General features: G+C 41.6%; 1 protein-coding gene across 1 annotated transcript in view; it reads left to right on the top strand.

The window, feature by feature from the left end:
- The window catches only part of LOC136430584 (uncharacterized), a 29,206-nt gene that overhangs the window by 12,734 nt on the left and 3,339 nt on the right, over positions 1-13,133 (top strand). The window contains exons 20-31 of the mRNA XM_066421320.1: positions 688-1,959; positions 2,627-2,773; positions 3,354-3,452; positions 4,185-4,328; positions 4,991-5,117; positions 5,631-5,932; positions 6,395-6,580; positions 7,144-7,224; positions 7,939-8,004; positions 8,345-8,425; positions 12,544-12,799; positions 12,921-13,028. Coding sequence (XP_066277417.1) covers positions 688-1,959; positions 2,627-2,773; positions 3,354-3,452; positions 4,185-4,328; positions 4,991-5,117; positions 5,631-5,932; positions 6,395-6,580; positions 7,144-7,224; positions 7,939-8,004; positions 8,345-8,425; positions 12,544-12,799; positions 12,921-13,028 — 2,869 coding nt within the window. The remainder of the gene's footprint in view (positions 1-687; positions 1,960-2,626; positions 2,774-3,353; positions 3,453-4,184; positions 4,329-4,990; positions 5,118-5,630; positions 5,933-6,394; positions 6,581-7,143; positions 7,225-7,938; positions 8,005-8,344; positions 8,426-12,543; positions 12,800-12,920; positions 13,029-13,133) is intronic.

Raw genomic sequence — 13,133 nt, 5'->3', positions numbered from 1 at the left:
AAGGACAGATAGAATGGATAACTAATCAGTACCAGGAAAAGGTATAATGGATAGCCAGTCAGCACCAAGGAAAGATATAATGGATAGCCAATCAGCACCAAGGAAAGATAAAATCAGCACTAAGGCAAGATAGAATGGATAGCCAATCAGCACCAAGGAAAGATAGAAGTAATAGGCAATCAGAACCAAGGAAAGATAGAATGGATAGCCAATCAGCACCAAGGAAATATGGAATGGATAGCCAATCAATATGAAGGAAAGATAGAAATGATAGCCAATAAGTACAAAGGAAAAATAGAATGGATAGCCAATCAGCACCAAGGAAAGAAAACATGGATAGCCAATCAAGCTAAAGAAATTAAACGGGACAGCCAATCATGCCAATCAAAACATGATCAACTGTGTATTTTGAAATATCATCCTATATGATGTATTGTCAGTCTAGCAAAGTAAATATATGGCTAGCTTTTAGTATTTTGTGATTCTATGAAATCTTTTGAAATTCTATGAAAGCTGTTTACAGTGGTTACCAGTCCCAGTAATAAAGTTATTGTAATAGTATAAATTTTGAAAGGAAATATCTAAAAGATATGCTGGTATATCTATATAGATAAATACATAATGGTACATACAAACACTAATACTTTATATTGTTTTAACTATTATGAAATTTCATCTTCCCCACAGTACAAGCCTCTCACAATCATGGACAAGAACATTCCTGCCAAGGTCATGATGCAACATCTCAGGTCAAAGGTCGGAAGGTCTCTCACCCCCTCCCTCAACTCTGCGTTCAACAGCGTGACCTCCTCCATCACTTCATCCCCGAAGATGCACACCCCAAACTCTGTCTCATCTACCCCCAAACCTCCCAGCCAGCACAGCTCTGAGGGAACTCTCTCACCCAATCAGGAAAGAGATAGCCATGTGACGTTGTCAGCCAATGAGAAGCTTCCAGCAGGGATGCCCCAGAGGAGCAGAAGTTTACCGGATGCTGTGCGTGATGATGATGATGATGATGAGAATCGGTCGTCCTTGTCATTCAGGACTGACCCTGGTAGGCATGTGTCTCTACCTGTAGGCAGCTACCAGTCTGCCTCGGAAAAAATGTCCATCGCTTCAATGATCATAGAGGTGTCCACTGTGGAACAGATATCAGATGACAGTCGGGAGGCAAATGGTGACGTGCCAATGCAAAATGCTGCTGATGCTACTACAGCATCATCCGTGTCAACTCTTGTAAGTACACAGATCCAGCCAGACCTTCCACAGGATTCCCCCAACTCCACCCTAGTAGCAGAAGACCCTGGTGACAAAATAGTTGGGTCAAAAAGTATCAGGAGAGACAAACAATCTTCCCAAAAGACTTCCGAATCCGAGGATTATGGAATGGACCGGTTCCAAGACTTGGACTCAAGTGATGACTCCTGTAGTTCAGACGACGAGTTTAGATTCATAGAAGACTACCAGAATGGTGAAAAATCTGCAACACAACCACCACCACCAACAACAAGTGGATGCGATGACAACTCCGACAACCAGCAAGTAGGACTTCCACCTTTGGAGTTTGTGAGTCTCATGGAAGGTTTCCAAGGGTTTTCCTCTAGCGATATGCCAATCAAGAGGCCCGCAGCAGCCGTACCAAGCAAGGACTCTAAGGACACCAAAGTGGACAGAACTCTCGGTACAGACGCAGTAAGAGATGGTGCCAATGGGCAGAGTAGGGCTCCAAACACATTGGACAGAACTCTACCAGAGGGGTTACAGAATGGTATTGACAGGGACAGGACATACAGTGGGAGCATTGAGGACAGTTTTGCCAGTCTGTCCAACTTCAGCACAGCGACGGATTCGGACAGCAGGGAGGGGAAGATAAAGGTGTTTCCGTTGTCAGCGTCGTACGTGGACACTATATGTATGATCAGGAGGGCAGCTGAGTTTGTGGAGACACTATGTAAGGTAAGTAGAGAGTAGTTTATGAACTCCTATGCAAGTACATATACAGTGTTTTAGTTCATATTATGATACATATACATGTAGTTCATATTATGAACTATAACTTTTAAAATGTGTATCTCCTTACTCCAAACAAACAACAAAAAGCTGATAAAGGCACAACTACCTTGCCTGTTATGATATTTGATCGCAAGCTACCTCTACTTGTAGTGGTACATGTTTACAAAGACCAGTGGTAATGATCCTGCCAATGAACCTAAAGGTTAAGAGTTTGAATCTCGATGATTGTTGCTTACCCCAATTGTATGCAACTATACAGGGTTGCAATTATTTGGATGGATATTATGCCAGAAACGTCATACATGTACTAAAAGAAGCTAGAGAATTCCCCGAGTACATTGAAACTGTATAATTCTGTCCATATTATTTGTTGTGTCAAGACTTGTGGAAGAGTAGATTTTTAAAGCTAAATTAAGACATATGTTGTTGATGAAGGTTAGACATCCAAGTGATAAGATACGCAAGAAAACAGTTACTTAAGCGACTGGAAACAGACACTGTCTTCTGATAGCATCCACTACCTTTCATCAGTGTCAAGACATATGTCATTTTTCTGTAGAAACATAACTGAAAGAAGATTACTATGACTCTGTTTTATCTGCAACCCCAGGTTCTGTGTCCGGATGAGTCTGTTCTTGTCACCATCTCGGAGGTGGAGACTGATGCAGAGGAGGTCATAGGTCACCAGGAAGAGGTGGAAGATGCCCACAATCTGGTCACAGACATCAAATATGGACTGTACCAAAAACTACTTCAGGTAAGATGATTCTTATCTACATATATCTGAAAAGAAATGTGATGTCCATCACCCTGTGTAGCACTGTAAAAGGAAATGTTTGCAGTGTTTTTTGTTTATGTTTTTCGTGGTGACCTCTTCACCGCAAACAAAAAACCACTGTGAACATTTTTGTCCTGTTTTCTGCCCGCCTACCCCCTCGTTTCAACCGCAAACTTCAAACCACCACGAACACTCCATTTTCTCTGTTGTTAAATCTCTGAAAACATTTATCCTTTACAGTACACTCTGGATCCAGGACCTGCATATCTGAACTGTCCCTCAAATCTTTCAAACACACGGTCAAGTACTGCATACACTTGCCTAATGCAACTCACAGACTGTCTCTCATGTACCAGAGGTAGAGTCTCCCCTTTAAAAGCTCAGAATTCTGTAAAGAATTCAACCAATCTTATCTGTATCTTAAGTATCTGGTGCAACATGCCACCTGGTAGTCAAGTCATAGGCATCACGGTGAACCTAAGATGGGAATTAAGCGTAATGCTTACAATGGTTAACAGGTACTTTTGAAAAGAGACATTGCTTTGCTCTTGTCACCCAGGTGTTCTCGACAGTGCTGTGCTTGTATGGAGATAACCTTCTGTGTCTGGATCTGTGTGCAACACCAGACAGTGTGGCCAAGGAACTACTCGGGTCCATGGTATGGAACTGTTTTGATTACCTCCGTGAAAACGGAGGCAGTTTTCAGTCTGTGTGTTTGTTTGTTTGTTTTGGTGTGTGTCACAGTTAGTTGGCGGATGATGGTGTAACCAGAGACTGGCAAGATGAGAAAGCTGGCTCAACCAGGGTACAAAGTTGCTCCCCCAGGGTGGGAAGGTTGGCTCAGCCTGAGTCCAAATTTGCTTTTGGCAGGAAAATGTATACAATATTTTACAAAGTTATGAGATCTCCAATATCTTATTGATGTTGTAGTTTTGTTTTGTGTGCATGTGCTTTACTGTTCATACATGTAGATGGGTAGATGATATTGGTATACCCAATATTAGGACATTTAGCAAAGATGCTTACTACGGTATTAGGAGAACGGAATGAAGAGAGGATGAAAGGATGAATGGAAAAGAATGGTAGAGAAGGGAGGGAGGGAAGGATGGGAAGAGAATTAGAGGGAAGAGGAGAGAAGAGGGTGTTTACATTTTCTATTGTAAGTAAGTCCAAGTTGTGTCCATGCATGTACAGTGCTGCATTTTGTAAAATATTGAATCTTTTGCTACCATTGGAGCAGTTGCATTGAACTATTTTCAGGTTTTGGGAACTGTGGTATTTCAGTCTCTCGTGTCCTCATTCCTTAAATAACTAACAATTGACACTCAGTAGTATCCTTCATTATGTCCTCACTCTCAGTCCCATATTCTCCTTTGTGCACCTGCCACAGATGGTGCAGCACCTGATGGGGGAGAAGGAGAACTTCGCCACCTGGGGCTGCCGTCACATGCTGAACGGCAAGAGCAGCTGCTTCCAGTACATCAGTAAGCAGGCCAACTACCTGTGTGACAGCTTCGAGCCGGTCACAGAGGAGGTGAGGCCGTTGGATTTTATTCTGTTGGAAAGGTCTTTGTAATGTTTTCCCTTTTTGTCACCGTAGAGTATTTCATGCATCATTTCGGATGGTGACGTAAAGCCAGCTTCCCGGTGTACAACTACAAGGGAGCCTCAAGCATCAAAACTCTGCACATAAAAGAGAGAACCCAACACACTTATAAAGAAGAGTAGGGTGTGCTTGGCTAAATATACAAGCTGTGGCAAAGCCACATTGCACTACTAGCTAACAAAAAAGCATCATGCTTCATCCACTAGTCTGAGATCAACTGGAAAGAAAAAGAATTTCAAAGCATTTCTGCAGTAATACTTTTTCAACTTTCTCTCACACTTCTGTGCTCTCTGTGACTGACAATACTGCAGCTATGTTTACAGTGCTGACTTTTCTAGTACTCTGTAGATGATAGACACCAAATTGGTTCTGGTACACCAATCACTTTGATGTCATAAAGATTGACAAAAACCAAAGATTTACATTGAGTGTCATCTTCATTATCTGTAATCTTGTAACATAACCATTGGTGAAGCAACTGACTCTTAAACTTTAAAAAGTGTCAAAATCTGTGTTCAGTAACTGTTCTTTTCGTCTGTGTGATGTTAGACTTAAATCAGTATGAGTTTTTGTTATTGTTTGTTATTTAGATGTGTGTTCGCATCAACAACATCCACGCACTGCTGGACGTGCTGCCCAAGGTCGATGAGCTGCTCCATAAGGCCGTCGGCAGCATCAGCTGTAAAGACAGCCGCTGTCAGGATGCTGTCAATGAAGGTCAGTGCTGTCCACCTCAGACCAGTCAGAATTGCCTTGAAGAAGGTGACAGATGGTCATCGAAACGTCGGTGGAATAAATCTCCTGGTTGTGTAAAAAGAGTCTTTTTATTCATGTTTCCTCTTTCTGTTTAAAACTAGTAAATGAAATGCTTACATATACTATATATATATGTATTCTTAGATGAAAGCTAATTTCAAGCCCCTTGTTGTGGGCTTACACACACTCACACACAAACACACACATGCACACACACACACACACACACACATGCACACACACATGTACACACACACACACACACACACACATACACACACACACACACACATGTACATGCATACACACTGCTATACACACACACACATGTACTTACATTTAACATACATAACTCACAGTCACACACACATACACACGGGGCCATTAATACTTCATTTCCTTGGGGATGAAGTGCTATAAAACACATTGGAAGTTGAAATTCAGTAACAACATTGACTCCTAACTGTTTCACAGATTACGTGGTGGTGGACCTGTGTACTCCAGGCACCCCCCCCACCTCCCCGTGGACAGACAGTGACAGAGATGGCACCGGCCACAGCAGCAGCACCCCCCACCCCAGTCCCACCAGGCAGGTCAACAACGGTCAACGGTCAGCAGGAGATGGGTCACCGGGTCAGAGGGCACCTGAGAGGAAGTCATCGGGAAAGTGGGGGAATCGTTCAGCGTACGTTCCGTACAGGGCCGTGGTTGTCTGCCATGTCAGATGGCACCTGCACAGGGTCAGGAATGGACTGATTAGACTGCTGGCCTACAAGGTAGGAGTCATATATTGGGGACAAATCTTCCTATCTCCTTTCATCTAGAGATTCTTCAAACTCGGTGCACATGTAAGGTAACATAGCTCTTTAAATCTGCAGTCTGCTATGGTACCACCAAGATTTAGTTTGGCACCAAATTTGTATTGGTTACGGGGTTATGCAGCAGGGAGTTTAAAATAGTGTTGTCTTAATCTGTCATGAAACAGTTGCATTCATTTGGCAAAATCTGTATTGTCCCTTTACTGCAGGCTCTTGAAGATCAGTGTGAAGCCTGTTTCCATCTAAAAGTTGCCATAAAACTTGCTTCTATACAACTTCAGCCCTTTAATTCTTATTGGTATCACAAGAGGGCTCTGTGAAACACTTCTTATAGCAATAGTTCCATTGTCTGCTGCTGTCAGCTTCATGTCTGCAAGCAAAGATGTATACTTACATCGTAATGTCTGTTTCTGTTTTCAGATTAACCAATTCTTCCACCAAGCCCTGTCTCTCCTGCTGTCCCTCCCTCTGTACGGTTACACCATCCAGCAACGACTCCAGCCATTGGCAGAGTTCCTGTCCAATCACTTCCAGGCATTCTCGGACTGGCTGTCCTCCGAGTGTGTGCCCAAACTACAGAAGTCCATATGGGAGCTCATTGTAAAGGTGAGGAGGAGAATAGATATCAGTCAAAGAGAGAAAAACTTAGTGTCTGACTCTGAAACTACTTGAACAAACTAAGCTTTAGGGAGAGAAGGTACAGTTAGTTGTGAGATTGTCTTTAAATTTGCAGTACCTCTTGAGGCTGCATGAGGGCTACAAGAGGCTATGTGTTCATGACACATGTAGAGAGAGTGCCAAGGAACACTGGGGCTGAGGTTAAGTTTAATTTGATCAACTAAAAAGAATGATTGAATAGTTTTGACGCATAGAAGTTGTTGGCTAACAATCTTTCCAGTCTATTGTTGGCTTGCTGGGCTTTGAAGGGCCCCATGAACTCAATTCACACGCTAGGGGATCTGATTTGCTTTACCCAAGAAGAGTATAAATTGAGCGGCCCCTTCGGAGCCCGGGCAAGCTCACGATAGACTCGTTACAAGGTTAGTTGTTGATGATTTTACACACAATTTCATTAAACTAACTGCCAATACAGCAGTTTCTGTCCTATTGAAACACAAGCTTGCAACCTTTGCTAAGTGTTCTGCCTTTGTTGTTACTTCCTACTGTAGGACTTTGAGCAGGAAGCAGCCAAACTGAAGCACCAAAACAACTCAGCAGCCAAGGCCAAGACTCTTCTGCAAGCTGTTGCAGTATGTTTCTATGTATTTTATGATTGTTATAATCTGTCTATACAAATATGTGTTTTCAAGACAGACTGAAGAATCGTATTTTCAGAAGCATGTTTGAAAAAAGATTCTTCTATCAAACTTTTTAAAGGCAATAGCCTTGTTTTTCAATTATTGATTTAGAAATAGTTTTTAGAGAAATACAAAATTTGATAGCTGATTGCTGTATATTGAGCATTGGCTTGGCAAAGGTGTTGACGTGTTTCTATGGAAATCAGAAATATCAGACATGGTTATTTGATAGCGTAAGAAATCTCCAGTTGTGAAGAATTTCATTTTAAGCCAGCATCCCACAGCAGGATCACAGCTCTAAAAGGACATTCACGGCAGCAGTACGACCAGTGTCCTCTGGATCACTGCACATTTTTTTAGATTGTCTAATGTTTGCGGGTCACCAACCCCTGACCAATGTAATGGTAGATTTTCAGGCGAAAAAACATGCTCAGCTCGGTGGCAATTTAGAAATTTGGCGACCTTATGGCAATCAACAAATTCGGCCAAAGGTCTTTGACAGGGAGACACCAACTTACCAGTTGCCACAAATTAACGGCTGGTTTTCCGTATTGTTGTTGTTTCAGTTCCTGGTACAGTTTGTACATGCTGGTTTTCCGTATTGTTGTTGTTTTAGTTCCTGGTACAGTTTGTACATGCTGGTTTTCTGTATTGTTGTTGTTGTAGTTCCTGGTACAGTTTGTACATGCTGAGGGACAAGGGCTGGACCTGGAGAACCTCATGGCACCTGCTGTAAGTCTAACACACCTGTACATCTGTGTACAGGTGGGGCCAGGTGTTCATATAGATTCACCTGTACAGATAGGGCAGGTGTTCTCATATTCCTGTTCATGCATAATTCATACAGTCTTTTTTATTGACCTGATGAAATGGTGATGTTGAATTTCCATTGCAAAAAACATGTATTTATTCCATTTAGCACTTAACTTAAAACTTCTAAATAGACAAATATAGTAATGCATGACATGTACCTTAACTCCTCTACTGGTCCCTTTGAACTTATAAAACTGAAATCACATTTGATCTAGAACAAAAATAGACATGTTAATGTTTGTGATACCATGTTTTTCAGGAGGGAGTGTTGAGGGAGCTAGAGTGGTACACTGTCCCTACCAGACAACTGATATCACAGTACAAGCGACTAGCTGCAGAGGTAAGGCATTTAGATAATCTTTCAAGTACATTTAAAACAAAATGAGACTTTCTCCATATTCAAAATGCAGGGCTCGAATTTCCTTCGTAAGTACATTGTGTTTTTTTCTCATCTGCAACTTTACCACATAATGTCATTCAAGCACTGGAATGTTACTTTGCCTTGAATTTTGTGTACTTTATTCTGCTGCTTCGCCATATGAATCAAATTCCATGGATCTGTGGTTTGATCCCAGCGTCAGCCCCAGCTTGGACATAGTGCAAGAAAAAATGTAAGGGATTGCACTCATCATTTTAGATGGTGACGTAAAGCCTGCAGCCCTGTTTATGGGGGAGCTTCAGACATCAGGCGTCAAACTCTGCATATAAAAGAACCCAACACACTTATTGAGAAGAGGGGGCCTGGTCTACTTGTGGCTGAATATGCAAGCTGTAGCAAACCCACTTTGTACTACCTGATAATATCAGCTACTTAGAACAGTATCATGCTTCACATCAACAGTGAACTTTACTTTAGATGTTATCTGTAGCAAGTCCCCTGTAACCTTCTTGTCCTATAGCTTGCATATAATCGTTCTACAACCCTTAAGCTTGTTTATGCTTCTTTAAATGATTTATTTATCTTTTGTTGACATAAATATTAGGGGCAGGTATAAGTGGTAAAAGCTGTTGTGTTGCCCAAAAAGAGTCGTTTTGTTTTCACATTTGCAAGAAGCAAAATGCTGTGGACAAAAAATCTGCTTCATTGGTAAGCCTCCAACATATAATGCAAATTGGTCATTGGTATTTGAATCATGTTTAGAAGACCTTTCAAGACCTTTAAAAGTGTCGCTTAAGTGATCTTCCAGTAGACTTCTTTTCCTTGACATTTCTTAAGTATCGCTCGGAGGTCCATGAGACTAGACTCCGTCACCATCTTGGAACTCAATCAGCAGAAAGGGGATTTTCACAGGAGCGCCTTGTGTATTTACGTTCAATAGCACAGTGTACACTGAGTGGGGATTAGCACAGTTAATGTACTGTTTGGTGTTGTGTAAATGTTGCCAACAGAGTAGAGGGCTGGGCCCGGGGGCTGCTCTGGTGAACTTTCAAATGGCAACTTCCAAGGGGTCACAAGCCAGAATCTTGTAAAACAATCTAGAACTACAAACTATTGCTACAATTTTCAGGACAATACTGCATACTGTGAATTCACTTATTTTCGCAGCAACTTAATTTCACAACAGAAGGGAAAGGGGTTTTTGCGATGTTTTAAGTTTGTGGTTGAAACTGCAGTACTGTAATACATTGAAAATGCATATTTGCGGTGTTGTGAATTCGTAGTGGAGAGGTCACTGTGAAAAACCGTGAAAATAAAACCACCAGAAACATTTCAAGATTTACATATAATTCTTTTGACCATTTTGTCTTCAATTTACCTTATATCATGACTGAACCAGAATGAACAAAGAAAGATGCTTCCCACTGTGTCAAGCTCCTGTGTCAGGATGAAGCCTGATGTGGAAGTCATTGGTAAACCCACTTGTTGGCCATGTGTGTGTGTTATGTTGGCACTCCAGTAGTCGTATATATGGGTTTACCAAATACTCTGTGATCCGACTGTACCCTTAACATGTTAACGACATGTTCCAAACGGTTGAGTTAACCGAGCGGTTCAAGCTGCCACCCCTGGGGCTTTTCAGTCTCAGTCGCACCTGTGGGAACAGGAGACGCACCTCTGTGTGAACTCAACCTTTAGTTTTTACTATTATGATGCAAACTACATGTAGGGCAATTTTGTATTCGTACGCTGCAAGATGTTGTTTCACACACATTCTTTTCTCCATATTATCATTACATTAATCTACAAGAGGTTGCCAAACATTGGACATCTGGACTTTGGGTACAGCAGATTAGAGTTCTGAACCATATTTGTTTGTGGTAACAGTTGGGTTAACGTTTACTTGGCTCGGAAAGTCTCACATAAAGTTCACATTGTATGACGTTTGTGTATGTCTATAGTATACATGTTGTATAGTTAAGGGTCATCTCACCGAACACTGGTGAACCATAATACATGACATCACACAACTGTCTCTCTCCCTACAAAGCTTATGTCCTCGACTGACTGACTCAGACCAATTCAGGCAGATTTATGGAAAATGACATTTTGACCATTGAGCGTTTCAAACCTTTTTATAATCTCCAATTTAGTCTTCGTCATATTGAATATCAAGGCTTAGGATATAGTACTATGATATATATGACAGTTGTGACCAAGATGTTGTATGTGTTACTTGTCTAAAAGTGTGTATGTTTGCATGATTAGGTTTATGGTGCATGGTGGTGTTGTGGTTAGGGTTGATTTTGAATCTAAAGGTTCTGGGTTCAAATCCCTGGCAGGCCACAATGTTGTGCAATGTTAGGAAAGGCACATATTTCATCACTCATCTCAGGTGATAATGAGTACATGTAGCATAGGCTAGGGACGTCCTCTCGTATGGGACATATCATCTGGAGGCCTAAAGGCAGTTAACCACAGTTATGCTGAGGAAACAAATACTAGGTAACCATGAACTTAAAACTTATCATCACACTCTCACAGTTTAACCACCTACCAAACAACTGTCACCATGCAGACAAAGGTTGGGGGCTCGGTACATAGCTCTCCGCTGTAGGTTGTGTGTCCGCGTTGACAGAGGTAGCAGACCCTGTGGGTGGTGGGTCCCCTGACAAGTCTGGTGTGGCCGAGGGATTTAGAGAGAATACAGGACTAGTCTAAGATATATGCTTCGTGAGATCAGTGATGTTATAGGTATATATATATATACCAGGCATATCCTTCCTGACATCCTTTGAAGATATCTATGTGTACATCCAGGTAGTGGCTTGCCCAACATCTTGCCCCCACCAGCGGAGCTTGCGTTACACAGATTATATACATTCAGCAGACAATGATAATTTCTTTGTCCTCAACAAGTTTTGTAATGAGTACTTTTACCATCAAATCATTATGCAGAATGTATACAAAAAGTCATGTGCAAAGCATATGATCATACTTTAACCTTCTCCCTGCTGCCCATGATAATGTAACTGAATTTGAAGTCAAAAGGCTATTTCAGCAGGGAGATGGTTAAAAATCAGTGTTATCATCTTAAATGATAAACATCCCAAAATAAATCAACTTAGAATTCTAAAAAGTCTTATTTCCATTTATTAAATTGAGGAAAGTTTGAATTATTAAAAGTATTTATCTCAGAACTATGAACATTATATGATGGTCAAACTAATACTCTTACTTAATGACTGTCTGAGTCTGAATTGGTCCACCCTTAACTACCCTTTGGCATAACACACCACCTTAGTAGGCACTTGGCAGCGACTGGTTACTAGTATATCACTCTGAATGACTTGTCACTTAAACTGTTCATGTCTAACTCTAACTACTATTTGAAGAGGCCCCTACTGTATTTGATGCTCCATGCTGTCATGTGTCATGGTTGAGTAGAGAATGCTCACCATGGTTAGATGGCGCTGAGGTTAGATCCAATGGGAAGAATGTGTGATTTATGTCCCAACAAGTGTGACTTCCTCGCAGTGGGAATAGTTGGCCAAAGCCACATCCTGTCTCTGGGAACCAAGCCCAGTTTTGCAAAGGTTTTGTGGTTTGGCGGGGAGGGAGAGCGTGGGATATCGGATACTAGGAAGGAGAAAGAAGTCTTCAAGAGTGTAGGATATGCAAAATTACGTCATTTGGTTGAATTCACAATTGTTGCTTGTGTCATTAAGTATACGTACCTAATGTATTTTTCATCTAAACTTATATTGAACATTCAAAGGAATTGACAGAGGCTTTATTTTCTGAAGAAAAGGTCACATATGTGGATTCTATTTGGTAGAGATATCAGCGCTATGAATTTCATGCTTGGAAATTTGGAGAATGTAGAAAAAAGACTTTACAATAAAATAGATTTCTGTAGAATCTACATTTTTAGAAATGCTTTCATGCTTCAAGGAGCAAAGCACAGTAAAGCTGAAGTTACAGAATCCAAATGTTAGAATTCAGATTTACCCCTTCAAAAGTCTTGACAGCTAAGTCCTGCAAACATCTATAAATGACTGTGACTCGTTCCCTTCCAGGATTTGGTGCCTTCCCGGAGACTCAGCACGCAGAGCGTCAGCCTGCCCAGCCTGGAGGTGATGTACTGGATGCGCCACGAGATGCACTCCGTCCGTAAGTGCTTCTCAGGAAAACAGATGGTGGACTGGGTGTTGAGGCACAGCCATCTCCTGAGACAGGACCAGCGCCCCTCCTCCTGGTACAATAGGAGTACACTGGAGGAGGAGGAGGAAGAAGAGGAGGAGATGGAGAATACATATGATGAGGAAGATTTGGGTATGATATAGATGTTGTGTCTTGTCCGTAGAGTGATTGTAAATGGAGGACCTGTACATTAGCATGAGTATATAATGTGATTGAGATTTTATATAAAGACTTAATGCATTTTTTTCTGCAGATGATGGTGATGACAGTGAAGAGCTGGAGCAGAAAGCGATCCAGCTGTGTCAGGCATTTCTGGACAGTGGTGTTATCAGGTCTGTACTGGAGGACAATAGCAGAGCAGGTGAGACAAAGAGCAAAACTGGACATGATATCAGAGTTGCTAGGGTAATGCCCTGTACATGTTACCCACATCTTAGATGAATAGAGAATTAACACTTTTGCGGAC

The sequence above is a fragment of the Branchiostoma lanceolatum genome, chromosome 3, assembly GCF_035083965.1.
Source record: "Branchiostoma lanceolatum isolate klBraLanc5 chromosome 3, klBraLanc5.hap2, whole genome shotgun sequence".
NCBI lineage: Eukaryota > Metazoa > Chordata > Leptocardii > Amphioxiformes > Branchiostomatidae > Branchiostoma > Branchiostoma lanceolatum.
Note: the sequence above shows the minus strand (reverse complement) of the source record. Positions and strands in the feature narration are given on the sequence as shown.